The following is a 25,171-nucleotide window of genomic DNA, read 5'->3' as shown; positions in this document are numbered from 1 at the left end:
ATCGTGGTTTTACCACGGGTTGTCCCTTTATGCCGATATTTTACCCCTCGCTATCGTTCAGGGTAAAATATTTGTCATAAAGGACCAACCTGTGGTAAAATCACGATATATTCAAGCCCCCATGAATTATTTCTTAAATATAATGTCAACAAGATCACGGTCATGACACGTCTACTAGTATTCAACAATGATATCGTGATATCGTGCTAAATTAATAAGTTTAAAGAATTATTGCAATTGTTTAGCACTCTATAGATAAGAAACCGACTAAATGTGAAACGTACGTTGTTGTATATGTTTTTCAAACTTTTTTATTGAATGTCTACTAATCAAGAAAAGATAACTCCATACTTACTTCCGGTTACCTCGATTTCATTGCCGGTTTTGGCGCACGTGTAAAATTAGCTTTTTTGTTAATTTTCCAGAAGAATGGGAGAAGAAAACTTAAGCAAAAAGTATGATGAAGCCCAAAATGTGTTTCACATTTTTTATTCATCTCTATTCTGTAAAACCTCACCTTTTTCTTATGCAGAGCAGAACAATTCACACAACTTGTGATTGCATCATCATGTCATCAAAAGTACATAAATAAATATAATATTAAACAGAAAGTAACACAAATTATACCAAATTAAAGAGAGAATAAAATCTGCATTCTGTTGATAACGTGAGCGGTCAAAAACCTGAAAATTGATTGATATTACAGGAAAACCCTATTGTATGTGGTTGAAAAATTATACAGCTTACCTTTAATGACAATTATATGACTAATTTTAGGATATAAGTCACTTTTACTCAGTTAAAGTTTGTGTCTTGTATGCAAGTTCCTTGTAAAACAATATGGACATGATTATTTAGATATATACCCTAGTCAAAAGTTACAACAATTTATAGACGTGTGTTTCTTTTTTTATTGAAGTTTCATGATTTCAATAGATCAGTTAATATACTCGAAAGATAATTCTCATATAAGAGATATAATTGATAGTTTTTTATTTGAGAAGTTGCATGTTACTACAGTAGTACAGAATACATTCCCAACCTTTGTCATGTTTGTAAAAGATGCATTGAATTTTTTTGCTATGGTTTTATATAATTGGTCTCTCAACTAAAGAGTTTTGACTGCCTCTTTGGTACAGGTATATTCTGTGCCTATTTCAACAATTATATATTTTCAATAACCTACTAAACTGAATTCCTAATATTTACCAATGTATTGCATCACCTCTTTTGTATATATGATGCAATGCTGAGAAAATTTTGTACCTTCATGTATATAAACTAAAGATAAACTGACCCAAAGTAAATTGTTTTGATAAATGCACAGTGAAATTAAGTAAATGGCTTCTTATACTTTAACTTTGTCCAAAAAGTAAGTTTTATAGAGTTTACAATGAATTCCAAAAATTATGAAAATGTAAATAATGTTTGTTGAAGTTCATTTGCATGGTTAATTTAATGAAACAGAAAGATCATGTAAAATCTGCCAAAAATTGATTTGATATTTTAATTATTATTTTTATTTACAAAAAACAACAAATATTCCAATGCAGCTACATGTATTGAGAATTATACTATGTTGAAAAATTCATATCATATCAAAAAGTAATTGTATGGTACATTGGACACCATAACTTGATATTAATCATTTCTTTGTAAGAACCAACTTTTAAGGTTACAACATGTACAAATTTCACTCGAAATTGAAGACAATATCCCTGATTAAACCCTCCTTTTTCCAAAAAGTGCATTTGTTACGAAATCAATAATACAAATTTTCACAGAAGTTATATTTTTGTATTTTTTCTATTAAAAATTCTCAATTTGCACTTAAGTCTAGTTATTTTTTTTTAAGCATTTAAAATGTTTCGCTCTGCATTGAGAAAAAGTTGTTTTTGGCTTGTCCAATGTTCTAAAAGGCTAGGAGGACAAAGATCTGATTTTCTATTAGCAACAAGAACCACACGTCTAACATATGCTCAATGCAGGTAATTGACAAAACTAAATGCCTAAAATATTATTAGCTATATAAAATTATTACCTTGTTCTCAGACACTGCCACATTGACATTTGGATGTGTATACATATGTACATGTCTATATATAAACCACAGTCTATCAAGTTTAAGTTTATATTGCATTTGTCAATGTTTATAAATCAAGTATACTTGCTGTTACATGTAGATTTATTTTAATCTTTTAAAAACTGAGAAACAAGTCTTTTTCTTCATCATTGCGTGTTGTGACGAACCTACTTCCATATATATTCACTGAGATACTATTTAAATACATTAATGAAAATGTGAAAAATTTTAGCTAGTGAAGGATTTATACCTTTTAAAATTTAAAACTTGATTAATTTATTTATCAGATACTTTAAGTTAAATGAATTCTTATCCTCCCTGGTCTTTTAGAAAGTATTGAGTGTCTAAGGAGAGCAAGGCCTTAAAATACTAGGATTCTAAGGATATTGAGGTGCATGGACATATGTAATATGTTTTCTTGATATAAAATAGCCCTTGTTTTAAACTTTTGAAAAATTATAAATGAAAAGTTCTTATAAGAGCTATAATTAGGTGCAAGTCAAATTGATAGAAGTGTGATAAAATCAGGGATTGGCACGATTACCGACAAAAGTAAGCGATAATTAATCGATTAAGGATTTTTGTATAATCGATTACGAATGTCCATCCCTGGATGAAATTTCACACAATTTCACACAATTTTCTGATTACAGGTACAATGTAGTCTGATTTTAGATCATTACAAAACTTTATTGACCAATATTTCACACAGATAATGTCATGTATGTGTTTTATAGTTTTTGTTTGAATCAATTTTTAATCAGCTGTGTCTATGCTTTGCTGACAACACTCTGTTTTACTTTTTTTTCTGGTAATTATTACATCAGTCAATGAAATTTCACCCTGCAAATTTTTGAAGGTGTGTATTAATCTGACAAAAACAGAGGATCCAGAAAGGTCTTTAAAACAGAAAGTAGAACAAATCGTTTACAGATCCTTGTAAGCAAAGCTTGAACATACATCATGTACATGTAGGATCTATATTTACAATGTTTTAATCAGATTAAATCAATATTTGATTTAGATTTGTTGAGGGCTGTTCCATAAAAACATATATGGGACCCAGAGAAGGCACTTTGAAATCTCTACTATGGGTGGGAGTCAAGTACAGTGGAAAAGTAACTGAAGTTCTAAATTTGCCTCTATAGGGGGTTACCCCATTATGAAAGTGCCATCCTTGGGTACCATGTATATTTTTATGGAACAGCCCTGAGCAACATCAGATTACTAATTAAAGACAGTAACTACATTTAAAAAAATACTCTTGGCTTGCAAAAATTTCACTTTTACTTGAAATCTAGTCTTCATGATGAAAAGAATTAAGACTGTAAGCTAGTAGAAATAGTTTTTCAACATTTTTTTAAAGTCCATGATAAGACATTTAATTACAATGTACACAACATGTAGCTTTAAATTTGGAGTGGGTCTAAATTAACCCAATCAATCACATTGATGATCTTTATGTTGCATCATTGACATTTGAAAAAAAGCAACAATTATTATATAAAAATAAATAATTGTAGATTGTGTTAGATTAAGTTTTCCTTGATAGAGATAACATGTTCAAAACCTTACTCAGTGTGTCGGTCCACAGTACACAACATGGTATATTCATGTGTCATTAACACATTTTCGTTCTTAATATCCAAGTCATGTTTGCTGCTGGAGCTTAAGCAGCCATCAATCAATCTAAACAGCTGTTTGAAGTCCCTATTCATAGATAGGAATTCTGTCAATCTTTTAAATGCTAATGTATTGTAGGGACAAAATGTTCAATGTATATTTTTGTACTTTCAGTGAACTTAAAAGACGGATGAAAGCAGAGAAAAAGGCTAAAGAAAAAGCTGAAAAAGGACTTCAAAACACACCGCAAGCTAAAGAATCAGAGAAGGCTGTTAAACCAAAAGATGATGAAGAAATTGACCCAAATGTTTGTATTAATAATTATACCACGCGTTAAAAAATACTGTTTTACCTCTGTCTGTCCGTCGGTCCGTCCCATGAATATTTTTTCGTCACATCTTTCTAAGGAACTACATCATAAGGATTTCTGAAATTTGGTTTCAGAGTTTAAATAAGTCAGCTATACAGTGTGATGCGTTTTCAGATTCATCACTCAACAACTTCCTGTTTACCGAACACTTACATATTTTTACACTATTAAAATTATCCAGTTGCGACGGGGTATCATAAGCGAGCAGTAGCTCACAGTTTCACTTGTTAGTTTAGTGGTGTTTTGATATTAACGATACAAAAACTAATTAGAATTTATTAGAATGACATATGAATGTACCTAATACACCTTCAATGATAACAGTTATTACCACTAGATCTAAATAGACTATTTTCATATTACCGACTTTTGACTCCGGATTATATAATTTATCGACTGGTTACCTTGGACATCATGGTACCAAGTCAGGTAAGAGCAAGCTAAAGAAGTAAAACCAAGCTTTCAATCGGTACAATTTGCGGGGGAAATTACCTGGTTAATATTTTTTTCACTACAAAATCATCGGAAAACAGTAAACTTTCCCCTCAAATTACACCGATTATATGTTTGATTTTACTTATTTTGGTTGCTCTTACTTGACCGAGTACCATGATGTCCAAGGTAACCAGTCGACAAATAACATAATCCGGAGTCAAAAGTCGGTAATATGAAGATAGTCTATTGGAAATACAGGGTAGAAGAACATGAGACAATATCCCAAATATTTAGAGTAAATTTAGGCAAAGAAATATATATTGATGTACATGTATAACTTGTATAATATAGAAATGCGAAATCTACAAAATTTTATATACCTTCACAAAAGTTGTCATGCTGTCGTCGAAGCTGAACAGTTGAACTTAAAGCAATAAAAAGATTAGCTTTGCCATGTTGTTTATGATCCCAATACATCACATGTTCTGACGCAACTTGACAAGCAAAACACTTTGGATATTTTCTCAAATACAAGTTCTTATTTATACATTTCTTAAAACAGAAATGTACTCACCAGTATATATTTAAATAATTTCATACCAAAAATTATAAACCTCTTTGGCATATTCCATGTAAAGAATTTGGTTGCCCTTTATGTTTATACAAAATGGAATAAAGATAACATTGTTTTTTACAGGAATACTTCAAGCTCAGGTCAAAATCTATTGCACAGCTTAAAGAAAAAGGAAATAACCCCTATCCACACAAATTTCATGTACAGATGTCACTATCCACATTTATTGATAATTATGACAGTATACCTATAGGAGAAACTAAGGAAGAGGAAGTCACTGTGGCAGGTTTGTGTACTATAGAATTGCTTTCTTTCTCCTAAAATTAGCTTAGGTCATGCAATATAAATATTCTGGTTCACAGAAACTTGCTTCTAAAAAATTGTTGAGGGAGGCAGTGTACTGTAAATTCAGAAATTATTGCGAGGTTTTTATTAATGCGAATAATGCGAGTGGATGAAGATTGCAATAATAAGAACTCGCATTCTGAAATCTGATACTTATATCTGTATGCAGATTTTCCTGAAATCGCAATAATTAATCTCGCATTTTAGTCCATTCTTCAAAATTCGCAATAATAAATGCACGCAATAATTTCTGAATTTACAGTATTTAAATCATGTAAATTTTGTGTGTAGATCAGTATTTTTTTAACACTGCTTGTATTCATGTTAAAGAATAAGACACCAGAGGGGGATTATAAAAAATCACAAAATCAAAGTAAAAACAAGAAAGTCAAATAGCTAGTTCGCAAAACATTTCAGAAAACTTAATTCTGACACAGAATCCTTTATACCTTCTTTGGTATGCTCAAGACCAAAAGTTCAAAACCCCATAACAGCCTAAACTGTCAATAACTTGAGTAAAAAGAGACATTGGGTATATGTCAATAAGACCCAAACCTAATAACAAACATTGACAACAAAAATCATAAATACATCCAGAAAGCTACATAGACAATGTCTCAGATGAATTAAATCAAGCTTGAATTTTGTAGTCCAGATAGATTTTGAGACTAATAAAGATCTGTAATCCACACCTATTAATCTCATAGATAACCTTTAAACAATATAAAAACAATTGAGTCTATGATCAACATTGCCTGAGGGAATTTCAACCTGCATTCTAGTACAATTACATTTAAACCTGTACCTTGACAGCTGTTAAAACGCATAAATTTCTTATAGTTTAATATAGTAAAAATATCTACCGAGGAGTTCAGAGACATCACTTTTGCTTTATTTATATAAAAGTTGTGATGTTGGTTGTACCAATGAAGCTCACATTCTTTGTTCCATTTATTTTATCTCAAAGTATATATGCAAAATCCCTCAAGCATTAATGGATGTCTAAACTTCTATAGCTACAAAATGACAAACAGAGGTAAAAACCTGAGTTCTCCAAATGTGTTAGAGTTATCACTCTTTGGCTATTTTGAAAGATGTAAAATTTGAGCATTTCCTTTTACTCATACACAAAATTCAGTACAACATAATTGTTATTTATATTTTACAGGAAGAGTACATGCTAAAAGATTATCCAGTTCAAAACTGATATTCTATGACTTGAGAGCAGAAGGAGTCAAAATCCAGGTCATGTCAAATGCAAAGTGAGTAACCATTAAATTCTTTAAGTCAAATAAAATGAAAAGATCGTGTAGAATAGAATTTTGAAGTACAAACATTTCGCCATTGTGTTTGTAAAGAGTTATTTAACATTATCTGAGGTGCATGTGACTGTGTAAACTTTAATTTTTCTGTGGCACATGTATTTTTACAGGGTGCTTCATATTTCGAGATTTATCCTGGCTGGGGTCATGTTGATTAGAATTATATATTTTTATATGCAAATTTTATTTACTCTAGGCCCATTCAATCATAACAATATAAAATATATTAATTCCATCGGAAAAATGAATTAGAAAATAAGTCTGAAAATGGCTCATTGGTAAAAAAAATTCCAATCATTGTTTACCATGTTTATCATGTTTATTTATTTATGTTTATGTAATGTTTTGTCTCTTAAGATTTTTTGAACCAGTAGACTCCTTTGATGAAATAAATGACAACATAAAACGAGGGGACATTATTGGTGTTGTAGGCAAACCAGGTATATTATTTCACTTGATTATAAAGAGTTCACAAAATATTTTTTTTTATTACATAGAAAAAATATTAACGACAGTATGCATGCTTTTGCTTATCCTACAAAAAATTTAGTGGTCCTTCATTTTTATACGACCGCAAAAATTGAAAATTTTTTGGTCGTATATTGGTATGACGTTGGCGTCGTCCGGCGTCGTCCGAAGACACATTAGTTTTCGCACTCTAACTTTAGTTTAAGTGAATGGATCTCCATGAAATTTTACCATAAGGTTCAATACCACGAAAGGAAGGTGGGGATTGATTTTGGGGGTTATGGTACCAACAGTTAAGGAATTAGGGGCCAAAAAGGGGCCAAAAATAAGCATTTTTGTAACTTCCAGACAATAACTTGTGTGTAAGTGTATGGATCTCTCTGACATTGTACCACAAGGTTCCATATCACAAAGGGAAGGCTGTAATTGATTTTGGGGGTAATTGCCTCAAAATTTTAGGAATTAGGGGCCAAAAAAGGGGCAAAAAACAAGCATTTTTCTAGTTTCATGACAATAACTTGTGTGTAAGTGTTTGGATATTTCTGAAATTGTACTACAAGGTTCCATATCACAAAGGGAAAGCTGGAATTGAGTTTGGGGGTAATTGCCCGAAACGTTTAGGAATTGGGGGCCAAAAAGGGGCCAAAAATAAGCATTTTTCTAGTTTCCAGACAATAACTTGTGTTCAAGTGTATGGATCTCTCTGAAATTGTACTGCAAGGTACCATACCACAAAGGGAAGGCTGGGATTGAGTTTGGGGGTGATGAATCATAAGGGGGTTCAAAAAATTTGGGGGGGGGGATTTTTTTTTTTCTTTTTTTTTTTTTTTTCCTTTTTTTTTTCTTTTAAAATTTTCCATTATAAGTTGGTTATTTCTGATTAATATTTAAAAGCAAATAATAATGATATGGTAGGAGATACACACCAAACAGGATGTGTAAATTATTATATAATAAGTATTGTGCAATAGCAAGAAATTTTCAATTGCACAGTATTGCACAATTGCAAGAAATCTTCAATTGCACAGTATTGCGCAATAGCAAGAAATCTTCAATTGCACAGTATTGCGCAATAGCAAGAAATATCCAATAGCACAATATTGCACAATAGCAAGAAATTGTCAATTGTACAGTATTGCACAATAGCAAGAAATATTCAATTGCACAGTATTGTGCAAAAGAAGATACTTCGTATAAATTGCTTATTTCTTGATCAATTTCAATGGGGTTTTATTCTTGAATTCTTGGGGTTCTTTAATATGCTGAATCTAACCGTGTATTAAGTTTTTGGATTTTGGGCCCCGTTTTTAAATTGGTCCACATTGAGGTCCAAAGGGTCCAAAATTTAACTTTGTTTGATTTCATCAAAAATTGAATTATTGGGGTTCTTCGATATGCCGAATCTAACCGTGTATTTAGATTCTTAATTTTTGGTTCCGTTTTCAAATTGGTCTACATTAAGGTCAAAAGGGTCTAAAATTAAACTTAGTTTGATTTTAACAAAAATTGAATTTTTGGGGTTCTTTGATATGCTGAATCTAAACATGCGCCCAGCGAAGCATTTTATTAAAATTGTAATGAGATATGCTACAAAAAAAGAAAGAATAAAAAGAAAAAAAAATGGGGATGACTTGTGGTCATTTTCCTGGCCTTGTGTCCTAACCGAACAAAAGTGAACCTGTCACCATCAGTCTTCTCATAATTATTTTTTGCGGTGGGGGAGAGAGCTGAACCATCTTTTTAAATTTCTCTAAATAGCATAGACCTTACTAACCTATAAGTGAAATAGATTATTGAAGACCAGATAATTTTTAGACAGGCCCTAATTGTTGGGCCTGTGATACATCATGAATAGTGTATGTTAGTTGGCAAGACTAAAAAGATATTTAATAGAATATATTTGTATCAATGATTGCATTTTTTGTAGGCAAAACAAAAAGAGGAGAGCTGAGTATTATTCCAAAGACAATAACATTATTATCACCATGTCTACATCAACTCCCACATTTACATTATGGTCTTAAAAACCAGGTAAGGACATAGCACAGGGGTCTATCCAGAATTTTTGAAAGGGGGAAAGTAATTTTAGACTGTGGAATATTAATCTCTGAGTAGAAGGAGGCGAAAAAATTTTGGACGATTTTAGATGAGATTATATATTTTTGGTCATCCATCTCTGGGTTAGCCACTGTTGAAAATAGAGAGACTTTTTGCAAAGGATCTTACTCAAATATCAACCAGTTAAAAGTACTTAGACTCTTCAAAATAATATTTTAGAGAAAAAAGGATGGTATTTAAGAGAAAAACCTTTGTGGTGCATCTGATTATCAAAATTTGCAGACAAAGGTATCTGATGTGTATTAACTTGTGGTTGGAAGTTTTTTCCTGAAGGGCTTGTTACAGTATGAATTTTTTTTCAAAAATGATCTATAGGGACGCTAGATTTGAAAAATTCAGGATACTGCTATATATATTGTGCATGTTAAATATTTTGTGAGTACTTGACAAATTGAAAACAATGTGCAAATTGCCACTAAAATTTAATACATATTAAACTATCTTTGATTATGTCTAATTTTTTACAATTAGTCATGCAAGGGTCATGTCCTTTTACTACATGTATCTGAAATTCAACCACTACAGTTGGTAGTACAGGCTGGCAGGTTATTGACAGTGGCTATATCACTTGATTCTATTTTTCTATGGGAAGAATAGAATTGTTTCTTGCAATATTTTTTTATTTGTCGATTTGTTTTACAGGAAACCAGATACAGACAGAGATATTTAGATATGATAATAAATGAACCAGTCAGACAGAAATTTATAACTAGAGCTAAGATTATAAATTACATTAGAAAATTCTTTGATCAACAGGGTTTCTTAGAGGTAAATACTTATAGGAGACAATTTTTATGTTGGAAAAGTAAAAATCTTGCTGATTGACAGCTTTTCTTAAAGGTAACCATTATTTATGTTGAAAAGTAAAAATCTTGCTGATTGATAGCTTTTCTTAGGGCTATTCCATTAAAATGTATGTGGGAGGGTAGGAAGGGACTTTCAAAATATCCCTACAACCAAGAACCATTATTTAGATAATTTTGCATAATGGTAATAGACGCATACTGAAAAAGACCCATGACCCACATTCAATAATTAAACTTCCCTTCCTACCCTCCCACATACATTTTAAAAGAATAGCCCTTAAAGGTAGACATTTGTTATGTTGGAAAAGTAAAAATCTTGCTGATTGATAGCTTTTCTAAAAGGTAAATATTATTTATGTTGAAAAGTAAAAATCTTGCTGGTTGACACCTTTCTTAATGGTAGACATTATTTATGTTGAAAAGTAAAAATCTTGCTGATTGACATCTTTTCTTAAAGGTAGACATTATTTATCATGTTTATGTTGGCAAATTGAAAAGTTGCTGATTGACAGCTTTTCCACAACTATTTCATTTAAAACTAGTAAACAAGATTAAATAAGTTAAGTGATATTTTTTAACCACTGTAAATCCATTTCTATAAAAAAAATTGTATAGAATCTTAAAATAGGATTGCTTTCAATATACAATATGTATTATGTCAAACCAAGCCTGAAAAAAACTCACTAATATAGTAACACATGAAAACATCCATTAAGAACTAAATATATAAGAAAGTTGCTAAGTAGAAAGTTTACATGACCTATCATTTGTCTATATTTTTACAGGTAGAGACTCCACTAATGAACATGATCCCAGGTGGCGCTACAGCCAAACCTTTCATCACACATCACAATGATCTTAACATGGACTTATATATGAGAGTAGCACCAGAACTTTATCTCAAAGTAAGTACCCTTCTATGATGTCAGTGTCTTACATGCCAGAATTCTTGCCCTAAATTAAGATTGATAAATTTCCAGCTATACTTTGATTTCTCAGCTTAATATTTTCATTTTTATGCACCTGCTGTAGCCGAGGGGGCATTAAGTTTTACCCTTGTTCTTCTGTACGTCCCAAAAATGTTTTCCGTTCTCTATTTTTAGTTTGCCTCAACCAAATGTTAGGAAACTTGTACGCAATGCTTATTACCACAAAACACAGATCAAGTTTCAACAATTTGTTAAAGTTTAAACTTTTGCATAGTTTACATGTTAAAGTTTGTGATTAGGTCAGTTTAAGGGGAACCACTTATGAAAAGTCAATCATATTTGGTATGCAGTTGTATTGGCATTGGCATTTCTCATTTCCATGGAAATTAGATGATCCTGAACATTTAGTCATGGTTCATTGACTTTGACTGTTTTTGCCTAGTTTACATACTATAAAGGTATTGTCATTTTGATGCCAATGTTTGCATTTTACAATCAATATTACATACGGGCAAAGATATCTCTGTGTCAACAGTTTATTAATTGGAAATGTATAACATATATCGGTTTTTTAGCTCACCTGACCTGAAAGGTCAAGTGAGCTTTTCTCATCACTTTGCGTCCGTCGTCCGTTGTCCGTAATCTTTTACAAAAATCTTCTCCTCTGAAACTACTGGGCCAAATTTGACCAAACTTGGCCACAATCATCATTGGGGTATCTAGTTTAAAAAATGTGTCCATGACCCCGCCAACCAACCAAGATGGCCGCCATGGCTAAAAATAGAACATAGGGGTAAAATGTAGATTTTGGCTTATATCTCTGAAACCAAAGCATTTAGAGCAAATCTGACAGGATGTAAAATTGTTTATCAGGTCAAGATCTATCTGCCCTGAAATTTTCAGATGAATCGGAAACCCGTTGTTGGGTTGCTGCCACTGAATTGGTAATTTTAAGGAAATTTTGCCGTTTTTGGTTATTATCTTGAATATTATTATAGATAGAGATAAACTGTAAACAGCAATAATGTTCAGCAAAGTATGATCTACAAATAAGTCAACTTGAACAAAATGGTCAGTTGACCCCTTAAGGAGTTATTGCCCTTTATAGTCAATTTTTAACCATTTTTCGTAAATTTTTGTAATCTGTTACAAAAATCTTCTCCTCTGAAACTACTAAGACAAATTTAACCAAAATTGTCCACAATCATCATTAGGGTATCTAGTTTAAAAAATGTGTCCGATGACCCTGCCCGCAAACCAAGATGGCCGTCATGGCAAAAAAATAATACATAGGGTAAAATGCAGTTTTTGGCTCATATCTCTGAAACCTGAGAGCAAATCTGATGGTATAAAATTGTTCATTAGGTCAAGATCTATCTGCCCTGAAATTTTCAGACCAATCAGGCAACATGTTGTTGGGTTGCTGCCCCTGAATTGGTAATTTTAAGAAAATTTTGCAGCTTTTGGTTATTATCTTGAATATTATTATGGATAGAGATAAACTGTAAACAGCAATAATGTACAGCAAAGTTAGATCTACAAATAAGTCAACATGACCAAAATTGTCAATTGACCCCTTAAGGAGTTATTGCCCTTTATAGTCAATTTTTTACAATTTTCATAAATTTTGTAAATTTTTGTAAATTTTTCCAAATATTTTCCACTGTAACTACTGGGCCAAGTTCATTATAGATAGAGATAATAGTAAGGAGCAATAATGTTCAGCAAAGTATGATCTACAAATAAGTCAACTTGAACAAAATGGTCAGTTGACCCCTTAAGGAGTTATTGCCCTTTATAGTCAATTTTTAACCATTTTTTGTAAATTTTTGTAATCTGTTACAAAAATCTTCTCCTCTGAAACTACTAAGACAAATTTAACCAAAATTGTCCACAATCATCATTAGGGTATCTAGTTTAAAAAATGTGTCCGATGACCCTGCCCGCAAACCAAGATGGCCGTCATGGCAAAAAAATAATACATAGGGTAAAATGCAGTTTTTGGCTCATATCTCTGAAACCTGAGAGCAAATCTGATGGTATAAAATTGTTCATTAGGTCAAGATCTATCTGCCCTGAAATTTTCAGACCAATCAGGCAACATGTTGTTGGGTTGCTGCCCCTGAATTGGTAATTTTAAGAAAATTTTGCAGCTTTTGGTTATTATCTTGAATATTATTATGGATAGAGATAAACTGTAAACAGCAATAATGTACAGCAAAGTTAGATCTACAAATAAGTCAACATGACCAAAATTGTCAATTGACCCCTTAAGGAGTTATTGCCCTTTATAGTCAATTTTTTACAATTTTCATAAATTTTGTAAATTTTTGTAAATTTTTCCAAATATTTTCCACTGTAACTACTGGGCCAAGTTCATTATAGATAGAGATAATAGTAAGGAGCAAGAATGTTCAGTAAAGTAAGATCTACAAACACATCACCATCATCAAAACACAATTTTGTCATGAATCCATCTGTGTCCATTGTTTAATATGCACATAGACCAAGGTGAGCGACACAGGCTCTTTAGAGCCTCTAGTTTTTTTTGCAATTTGATGACAAAATGGATAGGTTAAATTTTCACTGTATAATTTTTTAGGAACGGGAAAATACTCGCAAAAAATAACTGTATCGTATTGTTAAAGATGTAAAAAAAATAAACTTGATTGACTGACAGGTTATCGATTACAAATAAATATGACAACTACAAACTGAAATACACATAATTCTGAGAACTTATAAGGAACATAAATTATGTACATTACAGCATGCTAAAAATTGAAGGTTTGATCATTTGTGTGATGGTATAACAAATACAAAGATCCGTGGTAATGGTGATTGATTTTTATTTCATTTTTACATTAGGGCTATTCCAGAAAAAACTGTATGGGGGGGTTGGAAGGCACTTTATATTAATAATACATGGGTGATGGGTATCAGAGCAACTTTTCACACTATAATGCACTATGATTCTCAATTACAATTGTCTGGGTGGTGGGTTCTGACAAAAACTGCCTTCCAACCCCCCCATACATTTTTTTCTGGAATAGCCCTTATGTGCAAAATGTTCGGGTTATGACACCAATCAGTAGATCGTCACTTATAAACATTTTTTAAAATGTCACCGATTGCTGTGTTGTCAAAACTTGTAACATGTATGATTAGTCAATTTAATTATTATGAAAACAAATGAAAAAAAAAATTTAAATTAAGTATGCACATTCTTATCTGTCGAACAGCACAAATGACTCATTTTATATGTAATGTTATATCACCATTAAGGTGAATACTGAGTTTACATATCAATTTCGTGTATACTCGATAATTAACAGTATAATGTATGAAATTTTCTAACACCAATAAATCTTGGAATATGCAGTGAAATTTATGCAGGGTCAAATTTTCGCATTTCTTCAGCTGCCGCGAACAAAGCAAAAATTAAAAAAACAGATATACTTAATGGTAGTCTGAATTTGCCCTAAAGTTTGGCTTGAGCTGTTTTTCAATAGAAATTAAGGTAGAATTTGTCCAAAAATATTCACTGTTGGCCCTAACAATCTTAAGATTTGTTTCTGCAGAATTTAGATTTATAGGTCTGAGGTATAGGTATCTAAAGTTGTCAAATTCAGAAAGGATTTTGTCCAACAGCTGGGATGGTGTAAGGTTAATTTTGAAAGCCGGATCATTATAGCAAAATCTTTTATTTCACACTTACTTTTAAGAGTATGAATTTTATATAGGTTGAATTATGAAAAACTTTATCTATTATAAAAAAATCATATAAAATAATTATTGAAGTTCTTGGTTAGAAAGTTACACCTTAATGGCACAAATTGTCTTATACATGAAGAATACCTCATTGCATTGAAAATAATTATTTATATTTAAATTTTGACTTGAAAACTGTAGATAATCCAAAGTAAATTAATAGTAAAAATGTCCATTAAAAGTTCAGCATTCATTTTAGATCTATCTCCTTTACAGATGTTAGTGGTTGGAGGTATGGACCGTGTATATGAGATAGGCAGACAGTTTAGAAATGAAGGCATTGATTTAACACATAATCCTGAGTTCACAACATGTGAATTTTATATGGCCTATGCAGACTACCAAGACCTTATGGTGATAACAGAATCACTGGTATCTGGTGAGTACAATTAACACCTTGTCAACTACAATAGAAATGCTACCAATAATACTTAGTAACTTAGCAATAGTACTGTCAACTCAGTTTAAAACAAAAAAGGAAAAATGATGTAAAGACAAACAAGTTCACAAAACACTACATTAAGATAGTAGTTACAACATTTGAAACATATTTGTGGTCTTTTGTGACACATATATTCCGTAACAGTTCACCAACTTGTGATGGGGTCTGTAAATCTTTCGAATAAAAAGTGCATCTTATTAATTAACATACATTTGCTTTCCTAAAAAAATTGTATTCATGAGTCTTTTTAATCAGTAAGCCACCAGTGATATTGTTTGCCTCAAATTACAGCCGAAATTCGGCTTTTTCCCCTAGAGAAAATTCCCAATTACTAAAAAAAATGGCTTAAAATTCCTCCCAAAAAGTTTTACATTTTCCCCAAACAGTGATGGCATTGGTAGTAATGATTGTAAATATCGTATTCATGTTATTATTTTGATATTAGAAAGCACTTTTGAGATCCGGTTTTCTGATCAGAATCATCATGGTGTTTGTAACACATGTGGTTTTCAATGCATTAAGTACCATCATTGCTTACGTTTCTTTCCCCTCTTAGAAAAGTACCTTTCAGGTTGAAAATGTCTGACAACCAAAATATACATGAAAAAACAGTGCAAAAAAGACTGCAAAGGTCGGCAAAAAATCGGAAATGTGTTTAGAATAAAATATACAAATTTCCCAATTTCAATAAAAAATATGCATTTTTCCCAATAAAAAACGGTAGAGGTAGTTTTGAAAAAAGACAACAATATCACTGGCCACAACTGATATATCACCAGATAGATACTTAATTGAGGCAATAAATGTTTATGAAAACAGAGATAGAAGTAACTCAAATATGCAAAAATATTGCTTGGTTAACTACATCATCATCACTCGTGCACATGCTTTTTAAACATTTTATTTACAGGTATGGTAAAAACATTAACAGGTGGCTATAAAGTACCCTATCATCCTGAGGGTCCAGATGGACCGGTATGGGAAGTTGATTTTACACCACCATTCAGAAGAATTAAAATGATTCCAGAATTAGAGTCAAAATTGGGGGTTAAATTTCCAAATCCTACAGAGTTTGGCAAAGAGGGTAGGTTTTTTCAAGTGAAATGAAAAAGTCTGAGCTTAGTTTTTGTTGTCTTTTGAAGTTATCAGGTTGAGTAGTAAATCTCCTAGCTTGCTGTGTCTTTAAATCAATTTATAATTTTTGTTATCACTACAAAACCGTAAATAAATGCACAGTTCATTGTCTTTATGAGAAGTAAAACTCTCTAAAAACAATATCGATTATAGATTTTGAAAAACAGTGGATTTTGGTTATTTGCATAGCCTACTTTCTAGAAAAATAGAAATTTAATCTGATTTATTTATGACCGAAATCATAATTTTTTTGTCATGCCCGAGTGGAATTAGAGTAAAACAATGATAAACTAGGATCCACACGTACATAATTTGAATGTTCAGATAATTGTACATGCCTGATCTTGTGTAGCAAAGGCATAATGAAGTGCTATTGTTGTAATCAATTACATAGATAAAATAATTTTTTAACATCTTTTCATAAAAGGAACATGAGATAATATTTTATTCAGGTACTTTAAAATTGAAAAGAAAAGAAAAATTAATTTAAAATCACACATTAATTTTATGAAACTCTGTTTGGTATCAAGGACAAATTTCACTTTTGGTAAAATGTGGCTTTGAATATCAACTTTATCATAAAATATCACAAAGGCTGCAATTAATTGGTTATTAAATGGATCCATTCAAAAGCCTATTTGCTAGGTAAACAAATCTCTTCGTTATTGTACCCTCCAAAGTCAGAACATTTTAGCCCTGTCGAAATAAGCATAGAGCATGACATGAAAGAATTATTCCTTTTTTCTTTCAGAAAGTAGAAAATTTATTGATGATCTATGTAAAAAACATGGTGTAGAATGTACTTCACCCAGAACAACAGCCAGGTTATTAGACAAAGTAAGTGCATGAATACACTTCTCATTCACCTCAAATAAGGGATCTATATATAAAAACTAAATAAAATTTTCTGATCCTTAAATTCTACAGGAATTTTCATTTGTTAACCAGTTGCAGACCAAACATGCCTCTTTATGTAGTTACCCCATTTTGAAAGTGCCTTCCCTGGGTACCATGTCTGTTTTAACAGAACATTCTTAATTCCCAATGGATGCAAAACAGTCATCCATTTATAAATTATTAATGACCAAGATGAAAATTCACAATTTTTGTAAGCAATAATTATGGATGGTATTCATTTTGTTATTAAGTTACTGGCATGTTAATTTGTCTGAATTGTATCAGCCCATTATCCTTTAAATTCTGTCAAGTAAGGCCATTTCAAATTAATTTTCTGGTTCTCTGATCCACTACAGAGTCAGCCAAAAACCCTCCACTGGCTTGAATTTATTGTCAATCCAAAATAAATGAAATGTGTAAAAAATCTTTGTTGTTAAAATTTTACCGTTTTTAAACTATTCAAAGAGGAATAACTCTAATAACATTTGGAAAAATTCAGGTGTTCCCTCTGGTAATAAGAAGTTTTAGACTGCAATCATAACTCGTAAATTTTTATTCATAGAAGAATGAAGTTTCATTTCCTCTGACTGTGACAGCCTCATATAGCAATATTTACATGCATGTACTACAGATAAAAAGCAGGTGTGATTGACTCAAGGGGGGGGGGGGGGGATTTAAGGGGAAGCAACAAGCAATTTTTTATTTCGGTTGAATGTAGGAGGTTTTAAGTTTTGATCCAATAATATTTTTGAATTTTACACTTTATGCAGTCAAAACTCATGGTTAGTTGAGGTATTAAACTGAAATTGACTACATGGCTTTCTTCTTTGCAATAAAATCATGTGTTTAAAAGGAGTGCTTTAAATACTGTTTAGGATTGAAAACAAAAGTAAAGGTTCAAATACATGTTTACATGGAAACTTATGTGTTAAATCAACGGTGAATCATTTCTCTATTATTGACAGAATATATATCTTGTGAGGTATCAAAAACTTGGTCAATATTTTGTATCAAGTTAAAAGAGATTTTTTGCTCTGGCCATTGTTAACAATTGTTCATTGCTTTCAATTCATGTTATTTTTTTTTCAGTTAGTTGGTGAATATATAGAAGAAGAGTGTATAAGTCCAGCCTTTATTACAGAACATCCCCATATTATGAGTCCATTAGCTAAATGGTAGGTATTTTGTTTATACTGTCTCTTATATTAGAAATATCTAAAACTTACTGTTGACAACAAAGTTATCAATTCTGTCTGTGTATGTCACCTGTATAACATAGCGTTCAGCAGAGGAGTAATGGCAACAACATTCAATTCTGGTTGAGGGGTGGTGGGGGCATACGGGAAAAGAGTACATACATTTGGGTGGCGTCACTTTTACCGTTCTCAAGTTATGCCCATTTAAAATGTTATATGCAAGTGGGGGCATTACACATTCTCCATTTATTTCTGCTTTCTTCAAAAGAAAAAAAAAGGTCCAAAAAGGGGATGATGAGTTTATAATAGTAGGATTTTGTTTAGCTTCAAAGTATTAAGGATTTATCCTAAAAATAGAAAAAAATTTATTATGGCATGATTAGATTTAAGATCAGCTAGTTAGGAACATATATCTTCTCTAGCACAAATATTTTAAAATTTACTTCCAATAGATTACAAAGGAATATTTACATTTAAAAACTTTACAATATATATTTAGCTTGTTTACAACATTTCAAGATTATGACTTTTTTTGAAGGCATAGATCAACACCAGGTTTAACAGAAAGACTAGAAATGTTTGTTTGTAAAAAGGAGATAATTAATGCATATACAGAGTTAAATGACCCTGTAGTACAGAGAGAAAGATTTGCACAACAAGCTAAAGTAAGTTTTAAACTGAGAGACTCTTTTGTTCAAATTTTACTGTTTTCAGACACAAAATGCTTTATGTCAAAGCTAGAGCAAAGAGAAGTTGACTCATTGTAAATTGATAATTTATTTTGCATACAGCTTACTTTGATGTTAAATCATTTGTCTGTTGGAAAAATGATTTGAATTGGAATTAGTAGTTCACAGCAGTATGAGCTTAGTTTCTAAGTTCATAAATATGCCTTCATCTGCATTTAAACAGGAATGGACTGAAGTACTCAATGGTCACAATAAAGAATTAACAAGCAGACCAGTTTAACAATTCTGACTGCAACAAGTAAAAGATAATTTTGATATGTGCAGTCATTTTGCATTTAGATTATTTTTAGCATTTATTGTAATCTGTAACATTGTTCTGTATTAACTTCTCCATTAATTTACATTTTTGAAAAAAATTCAAAAAAGTTTTGAAATAGAATAGTTGCTGGATTGCATTTTATTGAACTTTTCAAGTACAATTGCACAGTAAATGAGAAGTATGAGATTAGTTCTTCAAGTAGATCGGAAGTCTTCTGTCATCTTTGATTGTGAAATAGTAGAAAACAATTGGTCTAGATCTTCAATGAAATATGCAAATTTTGATAGAAGAATGTAATTCAAATTGTAAGACCATCCATCTAGATGAACAATACTATGTGTTAATATCTTCTATTTTGGACCGCTTTTACGTATACAGAATAGTTTTTGTTTGATTCATTCCCCCTAAATTTACCTTAACTGTTATTATATCCCACGCAAAAAGTTGCTCAGGGTATAATGTTTTTGACCCGTCTGTCCGTCTGTCCGTCAGTCCGTCAGTCCTGTTTCTTGTCATCGCAACTCCTCTCAAACCACAAAACAGAATTTCACGAAACCTTTTTAGATAATAAGGACATACTATGTAGTTGTGCATATCGACAGGAAATTACAATTCAATTTTTTTTCTAGGAGTTACGTCCCTTTGAACTTATTTACTTTAATGTACTACTGCAACAGTTTGTCATCTCAACTTCTCTGAAACCACACAACAAAATTTCATGAAACTTTGTAGATAATAAGGACATACTAGGTAGATGTGCATATCGACAGGAAATTACGATTCAATTTTTTTTCCAGGAGTTACGCCCCTTTGAACTTATTTGCCCAATATACTACTGCAACCTTTTTGTCATCGCAACTCCTCTCAAACCACACAACAGCATTTCATGAAACCTTTTCAGATAATAAGGACATACTACGTAGATGTGCATATCGACAGGAAATTAAGGTTCAATTTTTTTCCAGGAGTTACGCCCCTTTGAACTTATTTGCCCAATATACTACTGCAACCTTTTGTCATCGCAACTCCTCTCAAACCACACAACAACATTTCATGAAACTTTGTAGATAATAAGGACATACTACGTAGATGTGCATATTGACAGGAAATTTCAATTTTTTTCTAGGAGTTACGCCCCTTTGAACTTATTTGCTTCAATATACCTCTGCAACAGTTTGTCATCGCAACTCGTCTGAAACCACACAACAGAATTTCATGAAACCTTTTTAGATAATAAGGACATACTATGTAGTTGTGCATATCGACAGGAAATTACAATTCAATTTTTTTTCTAGGAGTTACGTCCCTTTGAACTTATTTACTTTAATGTACTACTGCAACCTTTTGTCATCGCAACTCCTCTCAAACCACACAACAACATTTCATGAAACTTTGTAGATAATAAGGACATACTAGGTAGATGTGCATATCGACAGGAAATTATGATTCAATTTTTTTTCTAGGAGTTACACCCCTTTGAACTTATTTGCTTCAATATACCTCTGCAACAGTTTGTCATCGCAACTCCTCTGAAACCACACAACAGAATTTCATGAAACTTTGTAGATAATAAGGACATATTATGTAGATGTGCATATTGACAGGAAATTACGATTCAATTTTTTTTCCAGGAGTTACGCCCCTTTGAACTTATTTGCCCAATATACTACTGCAACCTTTTGTCATCGCAACTCCTCTCAAACCACACAACAGCATTTCATGAAACCTTTTCAGATAATAAGGACATACTACGTAGATGTGCATATCGACAGGAAATTAAGATTCAATTTTTTTTCCAGGAGTTACGCCCCTTTGAACTTATTTGCCCAATATACTACTGCAACCTTTTGTCATCGCCACTCCTCTCAAACCACACAACAGAATTTCATGAAACTTTGTAGATAATAAGGACATACTACGTAGATGTGCATATCGACAGGAAATTATGATTCAATTTTTTTCTAGGAGTTACGCCCCTTTGAACTTATTTGCTTCAATATACCTCTGCAACAGTTTGTCATCGCAACTCGTCTGAAACCACACAACAGAATTTCATGAAACTTTGTAGATAATAAGGACATACTAGGTAGATGTGCATATCGACAGGAAATTATGATTCAATTTTTTTTCTAGGAGTTACACCCCTTTGCACTTATTTGCTTCAATATACCTCTGCAACAGTTTGTCATCGCAACTCCTCTGAAACCACACAACAGAATTTCATGAAACTTTGTAGATAATAAGGACATATTATGTAGATGTGCATATTGACAGGAAATTATGATTCAATTTTTTTTTCTTATACAATTTTTTTATCTTAGTTATTTTACTTCTCCAGTGACAATGTGGGGACGTGGGGTATGTGAGCGTGCTCACTAAGGTTCTTTAATTAGATTTTCAATATCTTAAATCTGCATTTTTAAATGATTTCTTTCATTGAACTGTTCAAACTGCACATCTATTTTTATAAAATATTTACATTTTTCTTCTTTTTTAAGTGTCTTTATTAAAAATAATTCTGTGAGGATGATGAAATGATACGCTGGTACAATCTTTCTCTGATTTAATATCTCATGAATCTTTTGTGTTTATGATCATCCTGAACATGCATGAAATATTTTTAAAATCAAGCAACCGACAATCAATCAATTTGTGTTTGTTTTGTGTCCTTGCTGATCTGTATAGATTGTTTCCAGTATTTAGAATGGTAAGTTGATATCGTTATGAATATTGCAGGATAAAGCTGCTGGAGACGATGAAGCTATGTTTGTAGATGAGAATTTTTGCACGTCCCTAGAATATGGTCTACCGCCAACAGCTGGATGGGGTCTAGGGGTTGACAGATTAGCTATGTTCCTCACAGATTCTAATAACATAAAGGTAAACAATTAATGTTTATAGCTGGGAAGATTTGTAATATACAGATAAGTATCACTTTAAAAATCTGTCTTAATTTATTTGTATCTATAGGCTAGTACTTTCAATAAGAGGCATACTTGAAAATTGTTATATGATTTCCGACAGAAGTATTAACCTCAATTCATCCATACAAATTCAATGTTCCATTTTTTATGGTTTAAGATAAAGTTTTTTGAAGATTTAATACTTTGGTTTAGCTTTAGAATTCTGAAGTCTCCTTGATTTGTGGTTCATTGTACCCTTGAAATCCAATAAATTAAAAAGTGAATAAAAAGAAATAAATCAACTGTAGGATAGATTATTTAATGTTTTATAGCAGCAATCAAAATAATGATATTTTCTCTTTTTAGGAAGTGTTATTATTTCCAGCCATGAAACCTGATGAACAGAAACCACCAACCAAAGAAGGAGAAGAAGGAAATGAAAGCTAACGCAAAAACAATTCTTAAGATCTTGTTATTTATTTATTATTTTTAAGAATCTTAATTGCATGAAAATTTTCTTATAATTATATGTAAGATGTTTTCATAAAGGCCGTTTGTTAAAAAGGATTCTTGTTTCATGCAGGATTTTACAAATGACACTTGCAGTATATCATTTGAAAATAGCAGATTTCGTACAACCTTTTCTTAACATAAATAAAATTTTCAGGGATTAGTATAAAAGAAGAAAGAAAAGAAATGTTTTATTTATGAAATAACAAAAACTTATATTTAGCACAAAAAAAACTGGCACAACATTGGGAACCCAGTTTTCTGGTAGGTACTTTAGGTTCATTTGAGGGGCTAAACAACAATGAACAAGGTAACTATCACACTTTTTTTACAGTGTTGATAAGATTATATGTACAATCCTTTATTAAAAGATCATATTTTTTTGTGATGTTTAACAATGAAGCTTAGACGTCAAATAAGCAATCCATAGAATTACTTGGATTTTACCATAATAAAATATTCTGTCATTTTGCATGTAGGACAAAAATGGCATTTGTATCACATATCTTCAACCAATTTCTTTGTATTTGAACATTGTAATTTGAAGAATGAGAGGTTTTGGGAGCTTTTTGTTTCATTATTTTCATCAGTGTACTTAATATTGTTTTAGTATGCATATTTTCTTGAAATACTTATAAATTGAAAGACACAAAATATTCTGAATTTAGCAGTTTATATTGAATAGGGTTTTTGCTAAAAAAAAATAATCCTATATCAAGCTAATTTGGAAAGTGATTTCAATAGTGAAACCAGCCTTAACAATACAAAGCTTATATTGAAAACATGCCTGAGCTCTTATACTACATGTAGTACAAACAGTCAATTTTCTTTAGCATATGTAATTTTACTTGTGTAAAATAAACACCTGTATAATCTTAAGAGAATCTCCTATTCCTTTAGGGGTACTAGGTACACTTGTGTCAATGTATTTGGAGATGAATATGGGGTTATCTTCAACCAAACTTTTTTAGTATAAAAACTGACATGAAATAACTTTTTATTGAATTTTCTGAAACTGTACATTATATTTACTCAGTTCAAGTTTATTATTATGCAGCAGTTTATTGTCACATTCAAAATTAGTAGTGACTGTCGCATAAATCAGTTAATTGCATTGTGTCTGATAGCAACATAGACAGAAAATGTTAAAGTGTACTTGATTCTCTAAAATTGTGTACAGGATAAAAAAAACAACAAGTGTATATTCAAATTGAAATTCCTGAATTTATTTCTGTTTTATAAACATAAGTTGTTTGAGAGAAAAATAAAAGTGCTACATATTTATATAATAATGTGTTGTTTGTATGTGAATGTTAAATGCAAGTCTGCATTTTGTTGTAAACCAATCTTTGACTTAATCCACCTGCCCATCACACATTTTAACTGATTATAACTTTTCATTTACTAACAATAGGATTTTTGTCGAGCCTGCGACTTTTGTCGCAGAAAGCACGACATAGGGATAGTGATCGGCGGCGGCGGTGTTAGCTAACTTCTTAAAAGCTTTATATTTTAGAAGCTAGAAGACCTGGATGCTTCATACTTTGTATATAGATGCCTTATGTTACGAAGTTTCCGTCTGTCATATGTCCATTGTCCTTGACCTCATTTTCATGGTTCAGTAACTACTTGAAAAAAAAGTCAACTTTTTTTGTAATGTTAATTTCTTTCTTATTATGAGTAATAACTATATTTAGTATGTGCGTACCTTGCAAGGTCCTCATGCCCGTCAGACAATTTTCATTTGACCTCCACCTCATTTCATGGATCGGTGAACAAGGTTAAGTTTTCGTGGTCAAGTCCATATATCAGATACTATAAGCAGTAGGTCTACTATATTTGGTATATGGAATGATTGTAAGGTGTACATGTCCAACTGGTAGGTGTCATCTGACCTTGACCTCATTTTCATGGTTCAGTGGTCAAAGTTAAGTTTTTGAGTTTTGGTCTTTTTTTCTAATACTATATGCAATAGGTCAACTATATTTGGTGTATGGAAATATTTTATGATGTACATGTCAGTCATGTAGGTTTTATTTGACCTTGACCTCATTTTCACCATTCATTTCTCAGTGTTAAGTTTTTGTGTTTTGGTCTGTTTTTCTTAAACTGTAAGCAATAGATCAACTATATTTGTTGTATGGAAGGATTGTAAGGTGTATATGTCTGTCTGGCAAGTATCATCTGACCTTGACCTCATTTTCATGGTTCATTGGTTAATGTTTAGTTTTCATGGT

General features: G+C 31.6%; 1 protein-coding gene across 3 annotated transcripts; it reads left to right on the top strand.

Moving 5' to 3' along the window:
* Positions 1 to 363: 363 nt before the first annotated feature.
* LOC127702341 (lysine--tRNA ligase-like) lies at positions 364 to 24,226 on the top strand. 3 transcript variants are annotated; one of them, XM_052206476.1, is made up of 16 exons: positions 364 to 455; positions 1,856 to 1,988; positions 3,881 to 4,013; positions 5,209 to 5,371; positions 6,599 to 6,692; positions 7,110 to 7,192; positions 9,148 to 9,251; positions 9,981 to 10,106; positions 10,930 to 11,049; positions 15,061 to 15,223; positions 16,197 to 16,370; positions 17,172 to 17,257; positions 18,407 to 18,492; positions 19,052 to 19,178; positions 22,258 to 22,401; positions 22,791 to 24,226. In XM_052206476.1, exons 2-16 carry the CDS (start codon positions 1,864 to 1,866, stop codon positions 22,869 to 22,871), a joined length of 1,809 nt encoding a protein of 602 aa, XP_052062436.1. In that variant the 5' UTR covers positions 364 to 455; positions 1,856 to 1,863; the 3' UTR covers positions 22,872 to 24,226. The 3 variants fall into 3 exon arrangements, with proteins under 3 accessions (XP_052062436.1, XP_052062438.1, XP_052062437.1); XM_052206478.1 differs by lacking the exon at positions 1,856 to 1,988; XM_052206477.1 differs by lacking the exons at positions 364 to 455; positions 1,856 to 1,988 and adding an exon at positions 1,310 to 1,372.
* The last annotated feature ends 945 nt before the right edge of the window (positions 24,227 to 25,171 follow it).

This window comes from Mytilus californianus, unplaced genomic scaffold (assembly GCF_021869535.1).
Source record: "Mytilus californianus isolate M0D057914Y unplaced genomic scaffold, xbMytCali1.0.p SCAF_5, whole genome shotgun sequence".
Lineage (NCBI taxonomy): Eukaryota > Metazoa > Mollusca > Bivalvia > Mytilida > Mytilidae > Mytilus > Mytilus californianus.
Note: the sequence above shows the minus strand (reverse complement) of the source record. Positions and strands in the feature narration are given on the sequence as shown.